This window comes from Lepisosteus platostomus, chromosome 8 (assembly GCF_059453375.1).
Source record: "Lepisosteus platostomus isolate fLepPlt1 chromosome 8, fLepPlt1.hap1, whole genome shotgun sequence".
NCBI lineage: Eukaryota > Metazoa > Chordata > Actinopteri > Semionotiformes > Lepisosteidae > Lepisosteus > Lepisosteus platostomus.
In genome coordinates this window covers 39,961,610-39,986,980 of record NC_142618.1, presented here as the reverse complement: position 1 = coordinate 39,986,980, position 25,371 = coordinate 39,961,610, and the positions used below count along the sequence as shown (strand labels likewise).

General features: G+C 37.1%; 1 protein-coding gene across 2 annotated transcripts in view; it reads left to right on the top strand.

Annotated features, from left to right (window-relative positions):
* LOC148657314 (MAM and LDL-receptor class A domain-containing protein 2) overlaps positions 1-25,016 on the top strand; it is a 285,832-nt gene extending 260,816 nt beyond the window's left edge. For both annotated transcript variants that reach the window (XM_088643402.1, XM_088643401.1), the window contains exons 110-117: positions 289-567; positions 6,676-6,801; positions 8,040-8,106; positions 14,018-14,109; positions 17,545-17,641; positions 17,904-17,973; positions 22,855-22,920; positions 24,421-25,016. In XM_088643402.1, coding sequence (XP_088499528.1) covers positions 289-567; positions 6,676-6,801; positions 8,040-8,106; positions 14,018-14,109; positions 17,545-17,641; positions 17,904-17,973; positions 22,855-22,920; positions 24,421-24,525 — 902 coding nt within the window. In that variant the 3' untranslated portion in view covers positions 24,526-25,016. The remainder of the gene's footprint in view (positions 1-288; positions 568-6,675; positions 6,802-8,039; positions 8,107-14,017; positions 14,110-17,544; positions 17,642-17,903; positions 17,974-22,854; positions 22,921-24,420) is intronic.
* Positions 25,017-25,371: the final 355 nt, after the last annotated feature.

The window sequence follows — 25,371 nt, the reverse complement described above, 5'->3', positions numbered from 1 at the left end:
TGCTGTGTTGTGGTAAACATTGTCTTAAAGTTTTTTTAACACCGTGAAAGAAGCAATAACTTCATTTTTCTTAATGAAATTAGAATGTATTAGAATGAATATTATTAAGCAACTCAATGTATGTTACTGTAATTCTGTTACTGACAATTACCCACATTCTGTAAAAACAGTAACATTTTTTAATGTTTGTTGTGGTAATACTGTATATTTACGCCAACCTTGCAATTGTGCAGCTCCCTGAAATACCGATGTTGCTTTTGTTGCTGTTTTATCTCTTTTTAAATAAAGGGCCGATCATCCCTCAGCCCCCCACATGCAGATCAGGCTCCTTCGAGTGCCTCCATGTGCACGAGTGCATTCCTGAGAGCTGGCTCTGCGATGGGGAGCCCGACTGCAAGGACATGTCCGATGAGGAGGTCTGTCCATCAGGAGTGCCTGGCACCCTGCCACCCCAGGAACTGTGTGGAGACCGCCAGTACCAGTGCAGCGATCAGCAGTGCATCCCCTCTCTGCTTCGCTGTGACGGTGTCCCCGACTGCCCTTGGGGGGAAGACGAGTTCAGCTGCCGTAAGTGTCTTGGACCGACTGTGCATATAAAGGAGGGGGAGGAAGGTGGTGCATATTTACAGTATATACTTGCACGCTGCAGGTTAAGCATGGGAAGTAACGAAACAGATGATTGAACAGATTAGTGTACGCATAGTTATTGTTACCCTATGCAAACAGCAGAATCCAGAAGGAAGTGAAGAGACACAAGGAGGAGATGAAGGAACTGGGCTGGTAGACGAACAGGGGGGCGTGACGAAGGTGCGCAGGTGCTCGGGGGAGCATGGTCCAGGCAAACAGTCCTAGGGGACTCCGAAGGCAAATCCAGAGCAGGCAAAAGTCCAGAGCCGGGTGATCCAATCCGAGACAGACATGACAAAGTTAAAAATCAGAGCGGGATCTGGAGAAGGGTGGGGGAGATAAATGGGGTAACAGGACCAGGCGCTCCAAATCCCGGACTCAGCTGGTTTGGAACGCCGATAGGAGGCCTATGCCCTCAAGCCGCGGATGTGGGGCGACCATCTTCCAATGCAGAGCTCAGAACAGAGAGAGTGTCTGGCTTCTGTAGGGAGGCTGGAACAGGGAGCAGGTACACAAAATCAACTAAAATGTGAAAGAGCTGGAGCGCCCTTGAGGGGAGGGATTACAATCATGATAGTTATTCTATAAATGCTTTACTCCTTCCACCTGTAGCATGAGTCTCATCTGGTGTCTTCAAAGTGTACACTGAACAAAAGAAGAAATATTACAGAAGTATTATAATTGACACTGTTAAAATAACTTGCGTATTTAGAATTAATTCGAGAACAGTTCCTTGAAGAGGGTAGCTTGGTATGCGCTGTGGTTAGCATTGCTACCTAAAGCACGGGGGCTGCCACTGGCTGGGAAAGGCTCTGTCTCCCCCTTGACCCTGAATTGGTTGAAGTGGCCACCAGAACTCTGAGCCACTTTGAGTGGAAAGTGGATGGATGGATGACATTGCCTTAAAGAATCTGTAGTCTCTGACACACCTGAGTTTTTATGTATGACATGTGACAATTTGGATAAGAGATCCAGGACTTGACTGTTGTGATCTATCAATCTATCATGACATTTCGTCATATTTTTGTTTTTTGGTCATATTTGTTTAAAGATCATTGAAAGGTGCAGTAAACAAGCTTACAAAAAAAAGATAAAACAGGTAGCTCAGAATATATTTTATAGTTGAAAAAAGTATGGCATCCACATATCTACAAGCCTGTTTCTACACATGGCACACCTTTTCCAGTTTGTATTTTGCTTCTTTTGATTTAAATTTAAATAGAGTGACATCAGATTTCACTGCTTAAACAAAAATAGGTCAAACAACCTGTGGATGGCAATCCTTCCTATACAAAAGGATTTCACACACAAAAAATGTATCGGTGCACAACACTTCAGAATATCTTATTTAAACCACTAAATGGAAACATTACAAGGATATTGTACAGAGATTGAGAGGGAGACATCTCAAGTGTCTTTCATGAAAGATGGAGGCAGAACCACACATTGTGAAGGCTTGTGATGACCGTCATTAATACACCAGAGTTAGTACTCCACCCTACATAGGGATAAGATTTTAATGAAAATCTGCCAGAAAACGACAACAGTGTCTCAGAAAAAAAAAGTGTACCTGAACTATTGGGCAAAATATTTGCTCTTCATTTTACTGTAAAAAGAGTTTTGTGACAAAAATGTAAGACTGTAGTTTTGAAAATGTTTGAATACTAACTACATTGTTGTCTTTGGCAGTGGTAAACACATAATTCATTTTTTATGGTTTAATATTAAAACATTTTTATAAACTGACTAAGGCTGAGGCTCCATGTAAGTTATATTTAGCCCAGTCTGAGATAAAGCGTGCCATTAGATGAGGCGGGGTGTGCTGTTGAAAGAAGAGGTTTTAATTCTCTCAGAGACCCAGGACACATTATCTCAAGATGACCTGGTTCTAGCTGGCACTCAAACAGGAGGACTTTGAAGTGCATGAACTGCCCAGCATGCATCCACAGCAACATCATTAACCAATCTCCGTCCCTCCCTGTGAGTGTCCAGGACTCTTCTGGTCATACAATACCCTTGCCTGATGTGAGAGACAGAGCAAGCCAGCTTTTTGGTGAAGTTCTGTAAATTATTGTAAACATTCACCACAGAACTGTACTGTAAGCTTATTTCTATTTTTCAGTACAGTCACTTCATGCAGCAGGTCCAGATACTGTATGTTTGTATTCACAAATGCAACATGTACAGTAGCCACTTCTTTATTCTTTATGGAATCTCCAACCCAAAGAAATAGACACACTAGAGGACCACAATTGATTTTTGAGAGTTTCTTTTTAATGTGTAATGGATGTCACAGTGAGATACCGTTATCTTCACTTGGGATCAACTCTAAGGAAGTGCAAGGCTGCTCTCAGGAAAGTATTGGGGCTTCTCTGGCATAGTGTCAACTTCCAGTTATGGTTACAAACAATTTCTCCTACCAGTTGCCTTAAATGACCTGTCATATCTTTGATATTCACATATTAACTTATTTCACATATGATTGCCATACATGCAACCTCTTCCAGGTATGGTTTGCTCACATCATCATCTGCTTCTTTGAAAACATGATTACCTTTAAAATTCAAGCCAGCAGAACTGAAACTGTGTGATGTCACCTAGCTTTATTTGAGATTTTTTTTCTATGACATTTTATAAGAATTGAGGAATTCAAATAGCTGACATTGTGTTATAATATTTCAATTCTTGTAATTTGGTTCCTCAAAACTAAAGGGTGTCTACAGTTTGTGACTGAGTAAATGCTGTTGCAAAATGAAATAGTTTTCAATATATACTGTATTAAATGGTAAACAGTATACAGTATTTTAATATACAGTATAATCAGTATAGGGAATGTATAATTACATTCTAAAACAAAACAATTATTTGGATTGTTTTTACACATAGCTGTTTTTGTTTCCATAAACCACTATACTCATTTGCACATTACACATTAAATCCATAAAATTGATAGTATCAAGCATGAAACTTAAGATTTTAGAACAGCATTCCTGAACATGTTGTATTTTGCTATTCAACAATAATAAGGATAGCAGCATGTGTAGCAGATGGTGTGAGATAATTTTATGTTTGCTGTTTCAAAGGTATTTTCCTCCTGACAACCATTTGTTCTAACAATATAATGGAGGGAACACTTTAAAGTAGTCTGGAACCCACAGTAAACAAAAACAAATGAGGTTTTGTGACATAAAGAAAATTAACTACAATGCAAGGAGAAAAACAATATAAAGCAGGTGGCAGATGGTGATCAAAGCAAATTCCCACCGTGCACCCTCTCTCAGCATGAATAGTTTATTTTAAAACAAGTTATTTTTATGTAAACCAGCAGAACCAAAATGTCTATAACTGAGAAGTAAAGAACAGCTGGCTTTGTGCCACAATAATTCAATTTTGATAATTCTAGTTCCTAAAATAAATCTGGCAGCAGGTGGTGACCAAAACAGTAATTATCTTAACTGTTTATTAATGAAATGGGCAGAAACAATGGAGAGGCTGAGGGCAGTTAAATGAAAAGCTAATTTGTGCGTAGCAGACAGATAACCAAAAGAAAGCATGAGTAAAATCACACAACATACTATTTTAAAGAATTAATTTATACTGTACTTGTATTCACTGATGAAAAGTGTAAACTTAGATACAGCACAAATTTAACCTTTATGGCCAAGAAATAACAAACTGTTTCCCTGGACTTTAGCAATTATCAGAATAAATAAATAATTTTAGATTGCGAACAAATAATTTACTCATTTAGTTTCATCCATCGGCCAGTTGAACTCATTTTTCATCAAGTCATTTTAAGTTGAAGGTTTTAGATAACCTTGCAATATTTTATGAGTATTAATGTAATTTTAGAGAAAATATACCGTACATACAGTGTCTGTAAAAGGGGGATTTCTTTCTAAACGTCAACTAAAAAAACAGGTGAATGAATGGACACCCTCATTATATTGATAGTTTTTATTAGAATGCCAAATCTCAACAATCTTATAGAGAATAACCTAGGGACCAACAATTTTAAGTGAAGGTTAGCGATTGGGTCAGGGTTTACCACAGCAGCCGTTTGGATCACGAGAACACCACACAATACTGACTGCAGATAGAGGAAGGGATTCTAGTCCAACAGTATCATAGTAGGGGAGAAATATGGAATAAAGGGAGCTGTCTTTAGGTGTACTGAGAGTTGTATGGTTGTGAAAGCAGCCTCAGCATACATTACTTGTATGCAGTTGCAGGTGTAAATCTTTAAGTATTATAAGTTGAATGTGGAACGCAATTATTTATTAGCTTCTTGGCAATATTTATTGTTTATATTTAATTAGTTTAATGATCATTTCCATACATCTGTACCAACATGGAAAATTGTAGATTATGGAATTCTCCCAGAAATTAGATTGAGTCAATAGATTGAGATTCCTTCCTGTGTTTAAACTGCAGAGTGGGACTGGCAGTCCTGGTGGTATAGTATTGAAGTATTACTATTGTTAGTAATAGTGTTTAGAACCATAGCATGTGAAGAAGACTTTCTTATTCTGTGGTAGAAACATGTATGTGTAAATCTTTTACAATATAAAATGGGAAGAGAGCTTACACAAATATGATTCGTGTTTTTGTCTTGGATACTTTTTCAAAAAATCAAAAGCACAGTGTAAAACAGCTATTATGAATGAAAGATAATCTTAAAATGAAAGAAATCCATTCAGATGCTTTGTAATTTCAGCAGAACAAAATCTAATAGAAAAAGATAAAAGCATGCATTGATGATAATAGTCATACAAATTACCTTTTCATGGTTTCTTTCAGTTAATATCCCAAAGCTCCATCCATACGGCATGCACATAATTAAATTGGTAAATAAGAGTCCAATCCCTAGTTTAAATTATATGCTGAATGCAGCATCAATCAAGCATGTACAAGTAATATAGATTCTCTAAATAGATTTTAAAGATGGTGCAGAAAAAACCCCTTCAAGCAAGTTAAAATTGAACTCCAGAGTCCGGCAATAACTTAGGAAATATTCTTTACTAAGTGTCTTTGACTATTATGACCATGAGATGTTACACCTGTTTTACATATCAATAAAATTTGCAGGGTTGAGAGGTACAGTATACTATGAACTCTTATATATACTATAAACTTCAGTTGCAGATCCTGTCCCCTGTCTCTACACAATGAGCATTTGGATGAGGCAGCCCTTTCCTTTTGCCATCAGTCAGTGACAGTGCATACCGTAGTTTGAACAAGTAGCAAGCTTATTCCTTATCGAACGTTTAAAATGGTTTAAAATTCCAATCTTGCTGATTTCATGACAAATAATGACATCCAATCACAAAATGCATTATCCATTTTTGTTTAAAAAAATTGGGCAACTATAGGCTGTTGGAAGAGGAAAGTAGGACTCCCACATAGAGTAAAATTAACTAAGGGGTGGCTGCAAAGGTGGAGCTCGGCTAGCTGAGGGATGCCAAGGAAAAACAAATGTGTGGAAGAAAGGGGCATATTGTGATTGTTTTTAGCATTTCATTTCAGAAAGTGACAACATAAAAGATTACAAGGGGAACTTGTTTTCCATTATATCTCCAAACTTTTGTTAAAACCTCCTTAAATGGTATCTGATATACAGTTTTCCAGTTCACATTCAGTGGCATCACTCCCGAGCGTATTTTATTGTACTATTTCATAAAATTACTTTCATTTCTAAAATGTTTTAAAGTATTTTACACTTGCACCAATCCTTACATAACATGAAAAATAACACTAATAAACTGAGACTGCAATTTCATATTATCCAGGTGATGCTACACATTCATGGTGGTGGAGGGGAGTACCCATTACCTATAAAGTGCTTTGAGTGGAGTGTCCAGAAAAGTGCTATATAAGTGTAAGGATTGTATTATTATGTATTAGTTTTGTTTTGGTCAGTTTGTTGAATATGGCAAAGGAGCTGGCATAGTTGTTGATTTTGGTGAAGACTCAAGCTCAATACAGTTATAGATAGCGTGCTCTTGTTATCAGGGGTGATTATTTGTACCTTGTGTTGCTTCTCTGCAGCTGTGAAGCTGTGTCTGAATGGCTCTCTGCTCTGTGAAGACACGGGGAGCTGCCTGCCTTCAACCCTGCGCTGTGACGGCTCCATCAACTGTGTTCTCTTCCAGCCTGACGAGTCCAGCTGCAATGGTGAGAGACAGCATTCCCTTAAAATTAGAAGACAATTCTTCTTGGTTTTTTTTAGATCATCATTCAGGGCATTACCTGAGACCACATGAAGTGCATGAGTAACCTGAACAGTTTTCTTGGTTGTGTACAGTCTAGGATAATGATTTTTCTTACTTCTAAGTCATGCAGACCTGTATCAAAATGGTCCTTTTCTTAAAAACAGTTTTAAAAAACATTACCTTGACTTGTCAAAAAACATTTAAGTACTGTATTTGTGCATGTTAGCACCCTTTTTGTTGACTTTGTAGAGAACAAGCACTTGTTTCAGGGATTGTACAGCACTATGTTCTAATGGTTGCAAAATTAGCTACTGTATCTTAGAAACATTACAGGGAAGGTGATTTGCATTTTATTCTCTAAGAGTGATTAGAAAAAGAAAAGCACTATTATTACAGAAGAATTAAGAATTGCCAATTAAGCCATTATTTGCCATTAACCCTTTTTTTACCTTTTTTATTGAGGTTGTTGGATTACTGGAATAGAAATATGTGTTATGATGTCCACTGGGACACTGTATACATCTGACATAAATCACTATAAAGAAAAACAAATACCACAGTTGTCAGCACTAAGCTTATTCTTCCTGGCTCATTGGTCCTTATGGACAGTTGGCATAATAAGCCCTCACAGAATTTAAGCAGGTGGAATTATAAGACTTCATTGTAATCACACAAACAGGACTCCCAGACAGTTAATACTGTATGTCTTGACAGTTGGTATATCTCCTTCCTGTGATACTCATTTACACTTTAATGTTCACAATGACATGGAAATAAAAAAAGAAAGCACTTTATTTGGACCATTTTGAAAACTGTTGTACTAGTTAGTATACTGCTTTACTTGAAACTGTACAATGCTGTGACCCTTTACTGCAGACATCAGTCATTACAGTGATCATGTTCCATTCAAGTGGAGTCCCTAATCCTGAAATGTTTGATAACATGTTTGAGAGGCTAAGGGATTCGTTTTAAACAGAGTTTTTACCCTAAACATTTTCCAAGACTGCAGTGAAACTTTAGGGAGAATAGAGACAGGAATGTTGTTGCATACACTTACTTTCTGGTCTGTTTGGGTCTTTTTTTCTTCCTTTCTTGAAATGTTGTGCCCCCCATCTTTATTGTAAAATTAAAAATATATTTGTAATAATAAAATAAAAAATATTTTAGTTATGGGATTAACATGCTTTTCTTTATTTATAGAATGCCCAATTAATTACTGTATCAATGAAGGAACGTGTTATGTTGGCAAGGAAGGCCCCTTTTGCAAGTAAGTACATACAGGTATTTGTGGTCAATGGACTTGTGTTTGTTTAAACAAACTGAATTTTCTAGTGTTTAGCATGTAGTAACATGTAATAGCATGCATAGCTGGAGACTGGGTTGGAGTCCCCATCAGACACATCTTAGTATGGCCAGGTGCAATGTTCAGACATGTCAGATGTCACATTGCCAAAAGACTGGTTCCAGACTGCAGGGAATTAGAAGAGTCTTGAGCAACTTAAGAGGTGAAGTCACTGAAGCAGCCTCATTTTACAGTACGATATTTGCACATTTAAGAATAGTGTACAGAATTATTTGAAGAGATATTGTCCCTGTACTGTGCATGAATATGTTTAATTAAACCAATCTGTTTTGTACAACCCAAAGGCAAAGCTGTTATGGACTTCAAGACCCTTTATATAAACACATCATACTATATACAGTACAGTATGTGTCTGTACTACATCTCCAACTTAAGAAATCCCAGAAACCTTACATTGAAAGAGTTACAAATTGAGTGTGTGCCTGGAGAAAAAGAAAAGAAAATGTGGGACTAATAATTCTATCCTACAGACCACAAGGGTGGTTTAGCTGCAGTCTCTGAGCTTTGGAACATGGCCAAACTCAGTCCTTCGTGTTTTAGTTAAACCACCACCCAAGCAGACTCAAACGTCTGGAATAAGAGACATGATCAGACGTTTATTCCAAAACCAGAAAAGACATGTCAGCAAACACTCTGACTTCCTCTTTCTGTGTGGCTAGCCAAAAATATGGAAAGGTTTTTCTTAAGGGTAGAGAGTGGCTTAGCTGGGCTAGAGATTTAAGTGGCAAGCCATGCTAGCAATGTCTCTGTCAGTCATTAAGAAGATTGTCACATTCAAGGAAAGTGGAAACAAGCTCAGATTGAATATGCCATACATTAAACCGCAAATGGGAGATTTATTTTGACTAGTCTTTTTCATGGAAAAATAAAGTTATGTAATCTTAAAAGGCCCTTATTTTTAACCCAGAAAAGAGATAACCTGGTTTTCTGTTTAAACACAATCAAGTTTCTAAATTCACACAACAGCTCAGGGAAAATGGACAGTCCTTGTCAAGAGTGTACTATGGAACATGCTTTTCACAAAGGCAAAAATGACATAAAGTATCTATTTATATTGCACATAAAATCTATGGTCTCTACTGGGGAATCATTTGCCAATTGTAGACAATCAGTCTAAAATGTGGTTGTTTTGTAAAACGGATGCAGCACCAACCTTTATTCATTCCAGACTAAAGTTCCATTTCCAAGAGCTTTTTATGAATATGATTGGTCAGTACTTGAGCATTCTTCCACCACAACCATTTAAGAGAGAGACCACATACCAAATGCCAAATAGCATTAATCCGCTGTTTTCCTCGAAGATATTTGACCCCATGCTGAATAAGTTCAACATGCTCTGTATCCCCAAGTGATTGAAAACCACATTCACGGCTAATGCTAGTGTGAGAAGGGGACTTTCCAAAGAAAAAACATATATAATGTTCAATATGTGTTCCACAGTCTAGTCAACTGCTGCATTTATTTCCTGTGGCTGACCAAAGAATATGCTGCGAATATTTTTGCTAGTGAAACATTCTAATTCAAAGAAATTAGAATGCTGCTTCATTTTTCTTTTTTATACTATTCCAAAACTACAATGCTACAAACCTGTAACATTGAATGTGATTTGCTTGTAATTTCTTAAATAAAAGTGGTGACCACTTACACTTTTAAGACCACTGTTGTTGCCATGCCTTCTAAAATGTGCAGCTTAGGTTCAAGTAATTGTTGTACTGTATTGATCAGACTTCCTACTGATCCTTTCTAATTCCTTATTTATCAGTGTTATAGACTTAAATGCAGTTCCGATGGTACTGAGAAAGCAAAGTCAAAAACCTCTTTTTCCTGGACATAAACTCTTTTTCTGTGGAAAAAAAAAAGAAAAAAGTTGAGTAGCTTTTATTAATAAGCATGAAATAATATGTATAAGTACAGTACAATATAATTACTTTTCATTTTAGGATAATTTCATGCATGCTTTTGATCAAATGAAAAAAACTTTACTTGTGTTCAACCCAGTGATTTCAGTGACTATAAATATTGGAACACATTCATTTTAAGTCAATTTCAGAATTGGAAACTCAGTATTTGATTGCACTTTAGCTGATGTGTGATGAGCGTTTTGGCACACTATGGCTCCCATCACATCATCCAGGTGGGGCTACACATTGGTGGTGGTGGAGGGGAGTCTCCATTACCTGTAAAGTGCTTTGAGTGGAGTGTCCAGAAAAGGCGCTATATAAATTTAAGCAATTATTATTAATTCTTATTATTGCTTCCCTTTGGGGCAATAATTGCAGGAAGTCTGTGATCAATTGAGTGCACCAAACTCTGTAACAGTTTAAGATGCTTAGCCAAGATGCTGCATTTGCCTATTCTTGAGGTTTTCAGTCTTCAGTTCTTCAGCTACAATGCATGCTCCATTAAATTTAAATCTGGAGATTGATCTGGCCCATCTAAAAGTTTCCACTTTCTTTTCCTGTTTAACTTGATTGCATTATTCATATAGACTGTGATGATGCTGGGGGACGTGAACACTTATAGAAGTATTTTCTTCTACATTAGTAAAATGTTTATTTAAGCTTCATAATTAATTCTGCTGCTGACATAATTAGTTACATCTTGAATAAAGATAGTGAGCCAGTTCCAGAGAGGGCCATAGAACATAAAGGTTACTAATGCGAGGAGGCCATTCTACCCAACATGCCTATTTAATATTAGCTTATTGATGTAAGGATTCCTTTCAGCCCTTTCCAGGGTATCATGTCCAGGGTATAGGCTTCAACAACCTTCAGCAAGGCAGCTTGTTTCATACTCCTACAACCCTTTATGATTGTGCCTACTTTTTTGTACAGTACTCTCACATACAGTAGTTTCAACTGGTGCCCTCTGGTTCATGTTTCGGTGTTCGTTCTGAAGAAGTCTTCTGGGTTGATCTCATCTATACCATTAGCCAGGCGAGATCATTCTTCATCAGTGAGGTGGCATTCTTTTAAGCATTAGCTAATCCTTTCTTCATAGTTAAATTTTCCATCAATTGTCAGGGTTTATTTTTGTCTCATTTTGCCAAAACTCTCATGGCTCATATTCTGAACAAATTATAATCATTCTTTGTACTGACCAGGTTTATATCTTGGGATGTAGCCTTTGTAATTATGCTTATTATTATATGCAAACTGCAAATTTTGCCAGTTTCACCACTGCATTCTGCAGGTTCCGGATTTCATATGTTCTATCATTCTGATTGAGTCTTTTCTTTCAGTTTCTGCTTTTCTTTCACACAAATGTCTTTGGTTTTCAGTCTACAAACTCCAAACACTAAAGTCAATGCAAGACATTTTCACAGCTCTTTTACGAGTTGTAACAATGCGGGTTTGAAGGAACCGCAGCGAACACCAGTAAAATTTGATGCCCCGTTTGAGGAGGCACTTGCATGAGGTCAGCTTGAAAGGTTTTAAAAAAAATGGAAGAGCTGCTTTTGACAGCAGGGTCCAGACTGGACTAAAAAAAATAACTGCTTTGAACAGCGGAAAACAAAAACACTGCTTTGAACAGCAGAATACAGACTAGAATAGAAAAGAGCGAGGCCTAAAGACTCAGCCCTGGTCCCAGTCCCGGTGAATGCTTACAGCAGGGCAGGAGAGGAGAAACTCAGCCTGTCCCGGTGAATACTCACGGCAGAACAGGAGAGGAGAAACTCAGCCTGTCCCAGTGAATACTCACGGCAGAACAGGAGAGGAGAAGCTCAACCTGTCCTGGTGAGTACTCATGGCAGAACAGGAGAGGAGAAGCTCAACCTGTCCTGCTGAGTACCCACGGCAGAACAGGAGAGGAGAAGCTCAACCTGTCCTGGTGAGTACTCACGGCAGAACAGGAGAGGAGAAACTCAGCCTGTCCCTGTGAATACTCATGGCAGAACAGAAGAGGAGAAACTCAGCCTGTCCCGGTGAGTACTCATGGCGGGGCAGGAGAAGAGAAAAAAAATAAGATGGCCTTACACTTTCTTCACAATTCCCTCTGGGACTGTCACTCTAAAACTTTCCCCTCATGGGGGTTAGTTGCAGCCCTGAATCTTTCTTCTTTTCCTCTCTCTCAAGATAGACGCATTCTTAGATATAGTTGCACCAGCAGCGTCTGACAATCACTTTGGTCCTGCTTCAACCTGGCTCTCTCTCATAGCTGAGCCATGCAAATAGGAGAACTTGTCTTCCACGTCCTCTCTCCGCTGCAACTCAGGCCTGAGGTCCTGCTCACTGGTCCCTCTGGGGAAGTGTTCAGTGTGTTCTTAAATGACTCCCACAGCTGTGGCTCATCCTAAACTATCCATCTCAGCTGTGGTTGTCAAGGCAATGCATCACCCTTAGACAAGGGATCTACGTCCACTCGGAACAAGCCCTGTGTAATGCCACAGAGTGTCTTATTAGTTATGTAATTCCATGTAGACCATAATGGTGCATTAGGGCAGTGTTTATCCTGGTTTCTAGGCATGAAACAATCAGTGAGCATATGACTCCCCATTTCGATAGGACACCAGTCCTTCACAAGACCTAACCCCAGCAATGCTGGTTACCATTTATACATCTAGCTGAGTGGAGCAATTGAGTGAAAAGCACCTTGCTCAGGGTACAACATAAGTGTTTGCAACTTGATGTCTGGGATTTTAACCTACAACCGACTATTTATGAGTGCTATCATGAGTCCAGACTTACCTGCTATGCTACACTAGCCCCAAGTGTCTAATTACCCAATACCAAGAACCTGACAGGCAAGATATACCTGTTAAGCAATTGTCCCAAATACTTTTGCTCTTTCAAAATAAGTACATCTAGGCTAAACACATTTTTAATTGGCTTAAGAGGATAAAACTGAGTTAACTTTATTGAGAAATACACTACTTATATGTTGTACTTATCAGCCATGTTATTTTATCATGGGAAATAACTATTGTTAAGTGATCTTAGTGAAATCCTAGTCTAGGCTTTACTGTCCCAATACTTGTGAAAGGCACTTTTTGCAGTCAACACATATTCATGAGGTAGTTTAGCTGTTATAAATGCACTCCATCCATTAAATCAAAACTAGATTCATTTCTAGGCTTTGTCATATTTCAGCTGTAACTATGTCCCAAAAGGTGTGATGCAAATGTGCTCGTGTCAATGGATGTTGTTTGTTCTAACAGTCCAACAGATCTTTTTAATTGCACTTCTCCTGTCATATATTTTTATTTCAAGACTTTGCAAGCTTTTTAAAAGTTCTTCAAGGATAAATCAAATTCTGAAGACTTTTTTAAAATGTAAAATTATTCATTCTACAATCACTGAAAAACTTGTAGGGCCTTCGACCTGACATGATACCTTTCTGAAGACCACAAAGCATACAAATAAACTCCTCATAACAAAAATATGTGAAGCATGCAAGTTACATATTCACTGACATGCATTGAATGTTAAGTTGTAATACTGAAGTGCATACCTAGTTATGTAAATTATTAATTTTAAGCCTCTGCATTTTTTTAAAGAACCAGAGGTGTGATGTTCTGGCTGAGGAGATGTGTTTATTTCCTTTGGCTTGCTCCAAACAGTTATGAAACAGATCATTTTAAACACAGCTTAATAAAGTGAAAATTTAAGAAATTTATGCAAGTTAGTTTCTGCCTAGGAGTACCCAGAGTGGTATCAGTTATCACTGTAGGAACAGTAACATTTCAATAATGCACACGGGTATACATAATTTAGTATACAAATACTCAATATAGCTGATGTACTGTATATGTAAAAAAGTAAGCTTCACCTGCTCTGTTTCTAATGTGTGTGTATATATATTTTATTTTCCCCAGATGTATATCAGGATGGAGGGGAAACCGCTGTCACCTTAAAGAAAAACCCAAACCTCTCCCCACCTCTACCGTTTACAATGAAAATGAAACTGGTGAGATGGAAATCATCTTACAATAGTTGTACATTTTGACCCTATACTGGAATCCAAGTGTACAGTAAATCCATTGATCTGTGTCTGCCTTGTGCTTTACCACTGAGCAAAGAGACACAATTATTTTTTTGTAAGCAATGGTCAATGAATTTAGATACATACTGGACTGACTTTTCAAAAGACTTGAAATTAGTGACAAATCCACAATTGCTGTGGTCTGAAAAGCCTTTGTTCTTTTTAAATTCGATTTTGCATTCATTCTTTTCAGGAATTTCAGAGAATGCAGTGGTAGAAATGCATGCATATTTAGTTCTTTGATATATTGATGCCCTCAGGGATGAAAAAGTCAAAGTCTTTAGTCCCCATCATGCCGTACTCATCCTGCTGGCTCTTGCTGTTTCCATCGTACAGGAGTCTAATAGTCTGTCAGTTTGTGTTCTTGGAATCCATTCTAGGTTTCCCTTGAGTTTGTACATCTAATATATATACATATACTTTATATTAATATATCCAATATTTAAATTATGCAGAATAAGAAATATTGTTTAGAATAAATATTAATATCAGATTTTATATTGCCTTTAAAAAATAAAGTAATATGAATACACTCATATACGAATAATACTGCGGTATATGCATGAAGTGCATAATATTTATAAAAAAAAAAGGAAAAAATGTATGTACCAAATAATCTTTTATTGCAGTGCTTATTGCAAGCAGTACAACAAAAATTAATAAGAAACCTACAGAAAGATCACACAAGGTTAATGAAATGCATTAAACATTTATAGGGTTTTATTAAATGAACACATTTCAAACTGGCTTGCATACTGAATTGACATGCTACAATAAAATACAAATGACATTTTGCTGTCTTGGCAAAGGCTTGAAACATGGAAGACATTCACATTTTGAATTTTCTGAAGTAAATTCATTATTCATGCATTTGTCACTACCATTTTAAATTTTCCTTCAGGTGACAGTAGAAAAAACTATACCTGTTTTTCAGTCCCAGGCCCCTAAATTGTCCCACTCTGGTGCAGACATTAACAGTTTACACTGACTTCCATGTCTGGAACACATTGCATTTCGCACCAAACCCCCTGCCTCACTGAAAACAGGATAATCAACCTTATTCAACACCCATTCTGCAAACAACAACAGTGACTTCAACACTGATAAAAAAAAACTTTTTGTACTTGACTGAAATGTGGCACAAACAAACTGAAGGTCTCCTGTTTCACCAGATTATTCCTCCATGATATGTCTTGAGCAATCTCTGGCCATGGCAGGGGCCTTGTTGTTATTTACTGTAGAACTTAGTTTTCTGTGCAAGTCTGGTTACTGTATCTGTGCATTCTAATTGTGAGTGTCTTTTTTTAAATGTCACTGTTCATCAGCCTACAATCATTGTTAGAGTTTATAGACCCCCCAAGCATAATGATGCTTTTTAAGTGAGTTTGTTGATTTATTATCTCTGCTATATTTCAGCAGATTCTAATATTTACATTGATTTACAGCATTCCAGTTTAAGGATAAGGATATTCTAGTTACTGTATATTGAAATACTTTGGTCTCACACAGCTTGTTTTTAATCCAACTCACAAGAAAAGGTCATTCCTTGGACTTAATCATTTTAAATGACTCTTTTGTTTCACATTTATCTTGAACTAGACCTTTCTGATCACATAGCAGTTCTCCTTGATTTAGAATTCCCTGTCTCACACTCTTCAAGTTTACCTTGTGGCCAGAACTTTTTATTAAACTTGGCCAGAATAGATTTGCTATTCTGAATAGGTCTGCATCTGCTCTGTTTTCATTGTCTTGCTTTCCTATCTGCGATACTATGGATGACACGAAGCAAACATTCAATAACTCTTTTTTAACTCCTCTTGATATCTTAGCTACTGTTGAAACTCAATCAAACTTCCATACTCGCCATGCCCCAAGGTGTACTGACCAGTTGCATTCAATGAAGGCAGTCTCTCACCCTCGAATGGAGGTGGCTTCTTTTATGGCTTGAGTGTACATCTACTGTACATTCTTGAAAGGAGTACTTGATTGAATACAAGGGTGCAATGGAGTCTTCTAGATCGAGCTATTTCTCCCATATCATTGATAATAACCTAAACAATACTAAATACCTGTTCTTCACCATCAGTCATTAAAGCCTAACTGCCCCACTGTATTACCTACCTCATCCCAACTTTACAACACTTTTTTACAACCAAGAATGGCTATATCAAGCAATATTCAGCATTTACATAGTCCCATTTGGTCATATTAAAATCACATTATTTATATTATAATTTCTGTGTTGATGATACTCAAATCTATGTCCATACTAAACATGATAATGGTATAGCTGTTACTACACTCTCTAATTGAATCTCTGATATAACCAAAACTTTCCCTGGCTTAAACTGTGACAACACTGAGGTCATACTACTCGGCACCACACATCACCTACATAAAACTAATGCAGTAACCCTATCTGGAGATGGCACTATGAATTTCAATCAAAATTGAAGAATTTAGGGGCGATATTCGATCCTGGCTATACTTATGACCCTCATGTACAGAACCTTGTAAACATTTCAGAAACATCACAGAATTCATCCTGTGTTGTCTCTAACTGTTGTCGAAAAGTTGGTGAACAGTGAAATTGATTATTGCGATTCCTGCTCACTGGGGTAAATAAATCCAAACTGGAAAAACTCTGATGTGTTCAGAATTCGGCAGGCAGAATCTTGACCAGGTCTACTGCAAGTAATCACATTAAGCTTGTCATGTAGCCTTTGTATTGACTTCCTATCAGGTTTCAAGTCGACTTCAAAATCCTCAAGCTCACATATTGGCCTTTATATGGCTTGGCACCTCAATACCTATGTGCCTTTCAGTACATTATCTGTCTACTCGCCACCTTGCATCCGTCTGACTCTGGTCTTCTACTGTATATATCCCCCAAGCTTGTTTACACTCTGGGTGACAGGACCTTCTCTTGCTATGCCCCAGAGCTCTGGAATTCTATCCCCAGGGATATCAGAGAGTCACTCACCCTGAGTGAATTGAAATCTAGACCCAAAACCTTTTGTTCAAAAAGGCTTTGTACTTAATTGGTATCTGTGTCTGCTCCATTTTCTAACTCCTACTGCACTTACAGTACTTTGTAATTTGCTATCCTTTAAACTGTTTTTTTCAACCTACTGTAAAGTGCTTTGAGATACAACTTTAAAGGGTGCTTTATAAAAATAAAAAGTGTTGTTGTTGTTGTTGTTGTTGTTGTTGTTGTTGTTGTTGTTGTTGTTGTTGTTGTTGTTGTTGTTGTTGTTAAAACAACACAGGCTTGGTAGGTACATTTTTATATTCTTTAAAAAGTGAAAGGTCAAAATGTACATGATACGATAAACTAATGGGTTTGTTTCTTTCCTCCAGTGGGCATTTTTGCAGGTCTGGGAGCTGGATTATTTGTGATTGTCTTAGGAATTGTAAGCATAATACTGATTGTGCAGAGAAGAAAACATGCTCTTGGGTAAGTTATATTTTAAAATAATTATTGATGTAGCATACACCATTTATTTGATTGTTAACTTTTCCTAACATTAGAAAATACAAGCACTACAGAGAAAGAAAAAAATATGCAGCATAAAAACAGTGTTAGTATTTGCAGGTCAAAACAGATGGTATTATATAAGGGACTACATGTGTACAGTGTTTTTAAAATACAATAGTTAATCCATCAATACAGAATAAAAAAATAATATATCTACTTGTTTTTTCTCCCATTTGTGTAGGAAATCCACCACAACGGATTTGGGCACTGTGCACAATCCTGTCTTTGCGCATTTTGATTGCAAGGCAGAGGTGAATATCATCCATGTATTATATTATTTTGTTTTTGGGAATCCTTTTGTTAAAGGCTCTGGAACATCTTTCCCATTCAAGTGTAAAAAATCTTTTAAAAATAAAAATCAGTTCAGAAATTCTCAAAATGTAAACATGCATGTAAAAAAACACAAAAAAATATTTCATTTATAGTAATAATAACTATAGGAGTAGTAATAGTAAAAGTAATAATTCATGTAATAAAAAGTTTAAGATAATCAGAGCTTCTATCGAAGTTCTTTAAATTCAGGACAAACAATATTCCATGATGTTGTGTATTGTAAGGTAAGGCATAGTTATCAAGCAAACGGATACCGTAAGGACATTCTGTCATTATCACCAAATACAGTATGTTGAGAAAACGTATTTTCTTACCAGAACACACCTTACAGCTGTAGGACCTAAAGGGTCTTAAATTAATTTTTTCTGTATTGATGAAATATTTTTTTTTTAAGTAACAAGGATTAAGATAAATGTAACATTGGATATATTGTAAAATTATCCAAAGCATAAATAGGATCCCAACAAATGCAAGACCCAGTTGTTGTTATTCATGTTGGGACAAATAACATTGGCATAAATGGCAATTTTTCCATACAAACCAAAGCTCAGAACTAAGTGGTTATCTCAGGAATTCTGCATACACTATACAAAAGATGAACAGCTGGAAATGTTAATCCATAAACATAGCACACTACTGAGGACAGAATGAGAATACAACAACCCTTCTATAACAGAAGGGTTGGTGTGATATAATGATAGGTAGAGGAGATTCCTGAGTGCAATAAATGAGATCATCCTTGGGGTGTTATGCCCACTGTCCTGCAGCATCTCTCGTCCCCAAATTTCTCATGACTTTCCGCTGCAACCAGATCCACTTTCAGTCCATGCTCCTTTATCACCCAGCACAAATTACTCAATTACTTCAATTATTCAAATTCTTCCTTCACTCCTCTCTATTCCACAGTCTCTTCTCCCCAGTTGATACAGGCTGATTCTTCAGTGACCCGTCTGTTTGCGGTCTTGTCTGTCCTGGAATTCCGGACCTCTCCTGTGCTGCTCCCATCTCTGCCACTACCCAGCTCGATTCTGGGGGAGCCTCCTTTGACTGGAGCACCAGGCACCTTAAACTGCTTTTCCGAATCTCCGCTGAAGCAGCCTGCACTCTTAAAGGAACCTGTGCCTTTTTAGTGTCCTGACCTTCAGTCCTGATAGTCCTGTGTCCTGAACACCAATCCTTTACCCCAAACACTAGTCCTGCACTCCAGTCCTGCACGCCAACCCTGGCACTGCTGCTCCAGCCTCATTCTTCGCCCTGCACTTAATCTTCACCATGGCTTTTTACCTTGTTCTTTACTGGGTCATCTTACAGGGTCACATAGGAGCCTTCCTTATTCTGTGATTCTGCTCCGTGAGCTCTGTCTGGGAGATCTGTCCAAGACTGTGCTGTCCAAGGACTTCTGGAGTTAGAGAGGGTCAAGATCAAGGACCCGTCTTCAGCAGTTGTCTCCGTAGGCTCAGTCTATCAGGTGCCAGGGAATCCAATTTCATCTGACCCTGTGTGTTACGGATTCGGTAAGAGAAACCGAAACCAGTGAATGAACCCACTTGCAGGAGCTGATAAATCCTAGCCGTGATCCAAAGAAAGCCGTAGTCGAAGAAACGAGCCGAGGGTCCAAGGGAAGCCAGAGATCCAAAAGGGAACGAGTTACCGAAGCCAAAGCGTGATCCGAAACCGTAGACAATAGAGCAATCTGATAGTCCAGGGGAAGCCAGAGATCCAAAACAGAGCGTAAATACCGAAGCCAAGCCGTGATCCGAAAAACCGTCGTCAAAAAGGGGAAAAAAACGTAAACCGAAAACCAAGAAGGACACAAGGCAGAAGAAGGAGTAGCGCAACTAGGAAGCTCGAAAGGAAAACCAATACTGAGCAAGGAGGTAGGAAAAGACAGGTGTTTAAGTATAGGATGAGACGGGGGTGTGGTGGTGAATAAGAAAACTGATAGGTAAACTGATGGAGTAAGGCTACGCCTTCTTCTGCCTCTTCCGTAGACGGGAGGCAGGGATCGTAACACTGTGCCCTTCATCGGAGGATTGCAGCTGGGAGATCGAGCACACTCCGGGAGTAGTCTTGGAAGAGATCTCCCTTTAGAGCATGTGTCTTGAATCAGCTGGCTCCTGGTTCCCCCCAACTGGACTGGTCAGACCCTTCTGTGCTGAGTAGCCTACTGGACATGACACAACTGTGGGCCAGGGTGGCTCATTCCTATTTTTTTACCTTTCTTCTCCCTACTGCCCAGCGGGTGCTTTCTTAGCTCCACTGGCCAGTATCTCATTATTTATGTTTCACCTGCTCTACCCATTACCTTCCCTCCATTGTTAGTTAGGATTTTCAGTCTCTTGGATTCAGACCAATCACACAGCGGCTGTGCCTGGTGTACGGTCGCAGCATAACATGAAGCAGATCAATAATTTAACAACCAGTATAATATTATTCTAGTGTGATAACACATTCTAGTTTTCCAATACATATAGTGTCCTGTGCCATACAGTAAGTCTACTTTAAACTGTCTTCTAATATGTGAGATTTTATTTTTTATGTTCTTGTCGGCTTCATATTGCTAGCAAAACAAATGCACAGTGTTCATTATGTTGCTGTGATGGAAAAGACAGAGAAGGGCTATTGGTCCTCGTATATCTGTTTAAGTTGTTTTCTGTCATACATTGGTTTTTTCATACAAGGAAAAAAGGAATTGTGGGCAGAATAAAGGAAGGTTTTATGAGTATTAAAAAGGAAGGGACTCAATGAGCCTTGAAATTGCAATTCCATTCTAATAATTAAGAATAATTATAAGCAATTAGATATGTCATAGGTGTGATTTCAAATTTGTTTCTGTGGCCTATGACTAGGTGTTGGTTCTAAATGTAGGAGTTATGTAAATCACAATGTGAACAGCCACAGTAATGACACCTGAGAGCTGGACTGAGGTCTTCATCTTTTCAATGGCTATAGAGTATCTCTGCACTCTCACACAGAAATGGTTTCCCCTGCTGTTTCTTTTTAAGAGATGGAAGTTTCAGCTCCCCAGTGTGCATGTCCATTTCAGTCTGAGCTACTGCTACTGTATATCTACTTTAAACATTCTTTCACAGAAACTTTAATCATTACAATTTCAGATATACTAAGAAGAAAATGAAAAAGTAGTGTCTAAATTCATATACTGAATATCCTTTAACAGAAAAAAGATAACACCATAACAAAAGGCACAAAAATGTGGTAGAAATGCTATCATTTTTAATATAGAATGAAGTGAGTATAGGCAGAAGATACTGATATACATGAAGTTAAGGACAAAAACATCTCGTAATCCAAAGCAGAGAGTGAAGTTCATTGAATCCATATCCGCCTGATAAGCAAATAATTTAAATCCTGATTCTGAATCCAATGCAGCCCAATTGATAGTCTCTTGATAATAGGAATGATAACATGCTCCATTTTTGAGTGAAACATTAAAGTTCACTGTATGTGCTGGTGGTATGGACTGCCTTGATGAATTCTGATTGCTAGGGCACAGGGTGTTATAAAGATTAATTTGTTTTCTTTCCTGCACAACCTAATCAGAATAGGTGAAAATAACATGAATAAAAAATATAAAGCTATTTATTGTATAAATATTGTATTTTGTCATATTTGTAAGACTAAACTGGATAAAATTTGATATCAATAAGTCAATAAGTAAACTTATCAATAAGTTTATATAGCTGGTTGTAGTACCATATTCCACTTTCTTCTGAAAAATCTGCGTCAATTTGTTTGACTAGGTAACTTGTGATTAGATTGGAAACATTTACTACCATTTTTATTTTCTTTGTAATGCAACTTTATTTTCTTTGTGATGCAACTTAAAAGTGCAATGGCAAATGAAACCAATTGTAAATAAATTGTAAATATACTGTATTAGGATTTTTACAGTGATGTTTTTATTAATTTTCTACTGTATATGTCAGCACATTAAATATTCACTGGACATTCATGACCACTTAAGTGGACAGAAGAGTATCAGATATTAAGGTGACACCCGCTCCCCCCCCACCTCTGAGACAGACTGACAAAGCAATTTGGAAGTACTGTATGAACTATCCAGTAATCACAAAGGCTTTGGCTTTAAATGCCGCTACAGTACAATATGTGTGAAATATATTTTTCATAATAAAATATAAAGTTAAATTGTTTCCTGATTACTCATTGCTAAAATTTACATCAGGACAAAATATATATTATCTCAGTGCGGATGTAAATCTGAAAGAAGCACATCACGTTCACAATTAACTCCTACTATAGTAATAAACTATTCTTATATATACAACTGAGTAGTATTGTTTTGTAAAATAGCTTTATTTTAAATTAATTTAATATTCAACATACAGTAATACACAGTTTAAAATTAATAAAAGTCTAAACACTATACAAGTTAAATTCTCTCAAGTGGCTCAGCGTTGACCGGGATACAAAACCAGACCATTTTTTGCAATAGGCCAACTTCTGCCACATGCCATGTTAAGCATTCACTGTTCCACCTGGTGGTTTTATAAAGTAGTGCAGTCCCGCAACTGAATATTCTTTTAAAGGCAGTGTGCTTTAGTAGTCTCTGGTGTGTGCAGCACAATGTGCTGCATTATCTGGCATGCATTCTGAATGACTGGGTCTGTATGTCCACCTTCATTATTCAGTGGAATGTCTGAAATTGTATGGCTGTGTGTCTACATAATAAGAGTACTTCTTCCACAGAGCTCAATGTTAAAAGTTTGTGAGTGTCATGCCTAACCGAGATCCCACTGCTGTGTTTTTTTTTCTTCCAGTCCCCCTTAAGTGATGAAATCCCTGGTGTTCATATTAGTGTTTATCCATGGCTGAAACTACAGGAGGTAGGGATCAAAATGTGCTCTCTCTAGTGCAATTTATAGAACTGTATCTCTAAAGCACATAACAGTGAGCAGCCTAAAACTTTTTTGATAATACATGTATCAACTTTAATTTGTTTTGCTTTGTTACTCAAATGCTTCTTTATTTTCCATGCTGTGGCATGCTACAATTTACTTCCTGTAATTATTTTTCTCTTAATTATCTATGCTTTCATGCTGTTAAAAGCATGGTTCGGATATTATTACTAAATATGAATTACTGTCATGTTTTGAAGTTGTTTGTCTACATCACCATTTATAAATAAAATTTAATTGCAAATTTAAATACTGCATTGATAAATAAATAAAGTATATATCTAACATTTTTATATTTTGTTCTTTTTATACTTTTTATATAGATAAGATAAGATCACTTTATTGGCCATATACAATTTCTTGTATTAGGAATTTGTCTTTTTGCATACCCCATCTTGCTCTCCATGAGAGACACAGACGGTGAGAGAGAGTTTGGGGTCAGAGCGCAGGGTCAGCCATTTATACGGCACCCCTGGAGCAGTTGGTGTTAAGGGCCTTGCTCACAAACCAGCAACCTTCCAGCCACAAGCACAGATCCTTAGCCACAGAGCCAATGCACTGCCTTATCATATGTATTAGCAATTAATGCAAATTACTACACAAATTGCCATATTGACATTTTCTGATATTCTTGAATATGACAGCATTAGTATATACAGATGATAGTTAGATATAAAGTAATTTTATTGTGTGTACAGTACAGTATAATGTTTTTTTCCAGCACATACTGTAGTCTGCACTGACATTGTAACTGTCACAGTCTGCATTGTGACAGTTAACTGCATTATTACAGTTAAATGTATGTGCATATAATGTTTGCTGGTTATATATATATATTTGTATTAAAATTATCATATTATCTGCATGGAAAGGTCAACATTTATCATGTGTTTTGGAATGTTGATGTTGACTTATTATTCAAAAATTTTTCAACACTCTTCAGTACAAACATAATTGAATTGTTCAGTAAAAAAAAAACTTCTGGTCACCAGTAGTAAAGCACAAGGGACTTTTTTGAAATCTTGACCTTGATTATCTGTCGACACCATCTGGGATTAGCATTAATGTTGTAATATGGCATTGCATTGTGTTGTTCACCTCCGGAGAAGCTGACAGAGTACAGTAGATAATGATCCTAAACACACTTCAATGTGAGATAAGAAAATCAATTTTACAGTTGCAATAAATCTGTTATTTTGTGTGTGCGTGGATGTTAAGACCTATGAGTAACTAATTCTTAGATATTTTAATAAATATTAAGATAAACAAGATAAAATACATTTATTCTAAAATACAATTTTTCTAATTGAAAGTTGCTTATAAATTATACAAAATCTGATCACAAAGAACACCAGTCAGTTCAAATTTACTTAAAGCTTTAAGTGTGTAAAAACTGTGTTCTGTGCTTTTTTTTCAATTTCTCAACAGGATGTCTACACTGGGAAAAGAGACACAGATTACTCATTTCACAATCCTTTGTATGAAGGTGCTGCGGGAGATGCAGAGCCAAATGACACATCATCCCAAGCTTAGCACTACCTATTCAGAAAAATCACAGCATATACTGTACAGTATATGTGGTTGCTAAATTACTGTCACGTTACTTGTTTGTGTGTAGTTCTAAAATGAAATTCCACAAAATGTTTTCATTTGGACTGTAATACAACCAAAAAAAAATGACCAGGATAAATGTGCTTTTTGCAAATTGTCAGTACATAATTGTCTTATGAAGAAAGCACACAATTATGAAAATTAATCCAGACTGAAACTGTTTCAGCTGTCTGCTTCTTTAAGTAAAGTATTCTATTAGTCATTGAGCCTTAAATGAAGTTTTATTTTTGACTCCTTGAAAATAATTAATCCAGTTCCAGTGAAGTCCCATTTTGTTGAATTGTGATGCATATACTGTACTTTTAAATGTTATATTTAATGAATACTTGAATTCTTAAACTAAAGACATTTATTGATGAAACATGTTAAAAGCCATCAAAAACTGCAAATAAAAATCAAAAACCAAAATACAACGTTTATTATGACCCCCTTTAATCTAACAGCTGTTGTTTTGAGGAGTTTGATAGGTTGAGACATCTGAAGAACCATATAAGGTTTTGGTTAAAGGTTTATGTAAAGAGATTGGTGCAGGCATTTTCACACCAGTTAAATTTGGGCATTTTCATATGCTTGGAACAGAGCACTCTGCTGCAGCCGTCACTAGTTAGGTCTCTTTAAGTTGAAGACATATCACAGTGTTATCCAGTTAACATCAGTCTCTTGGTTAAAGCCCTTGGTTAATTTATAGTGAAAATGAGTTTATCTGTAGCTGAGGACAGATGGGATAAGTTTTCACACAGGAGGTCGCCATGGTGCTCATGCCAGTCA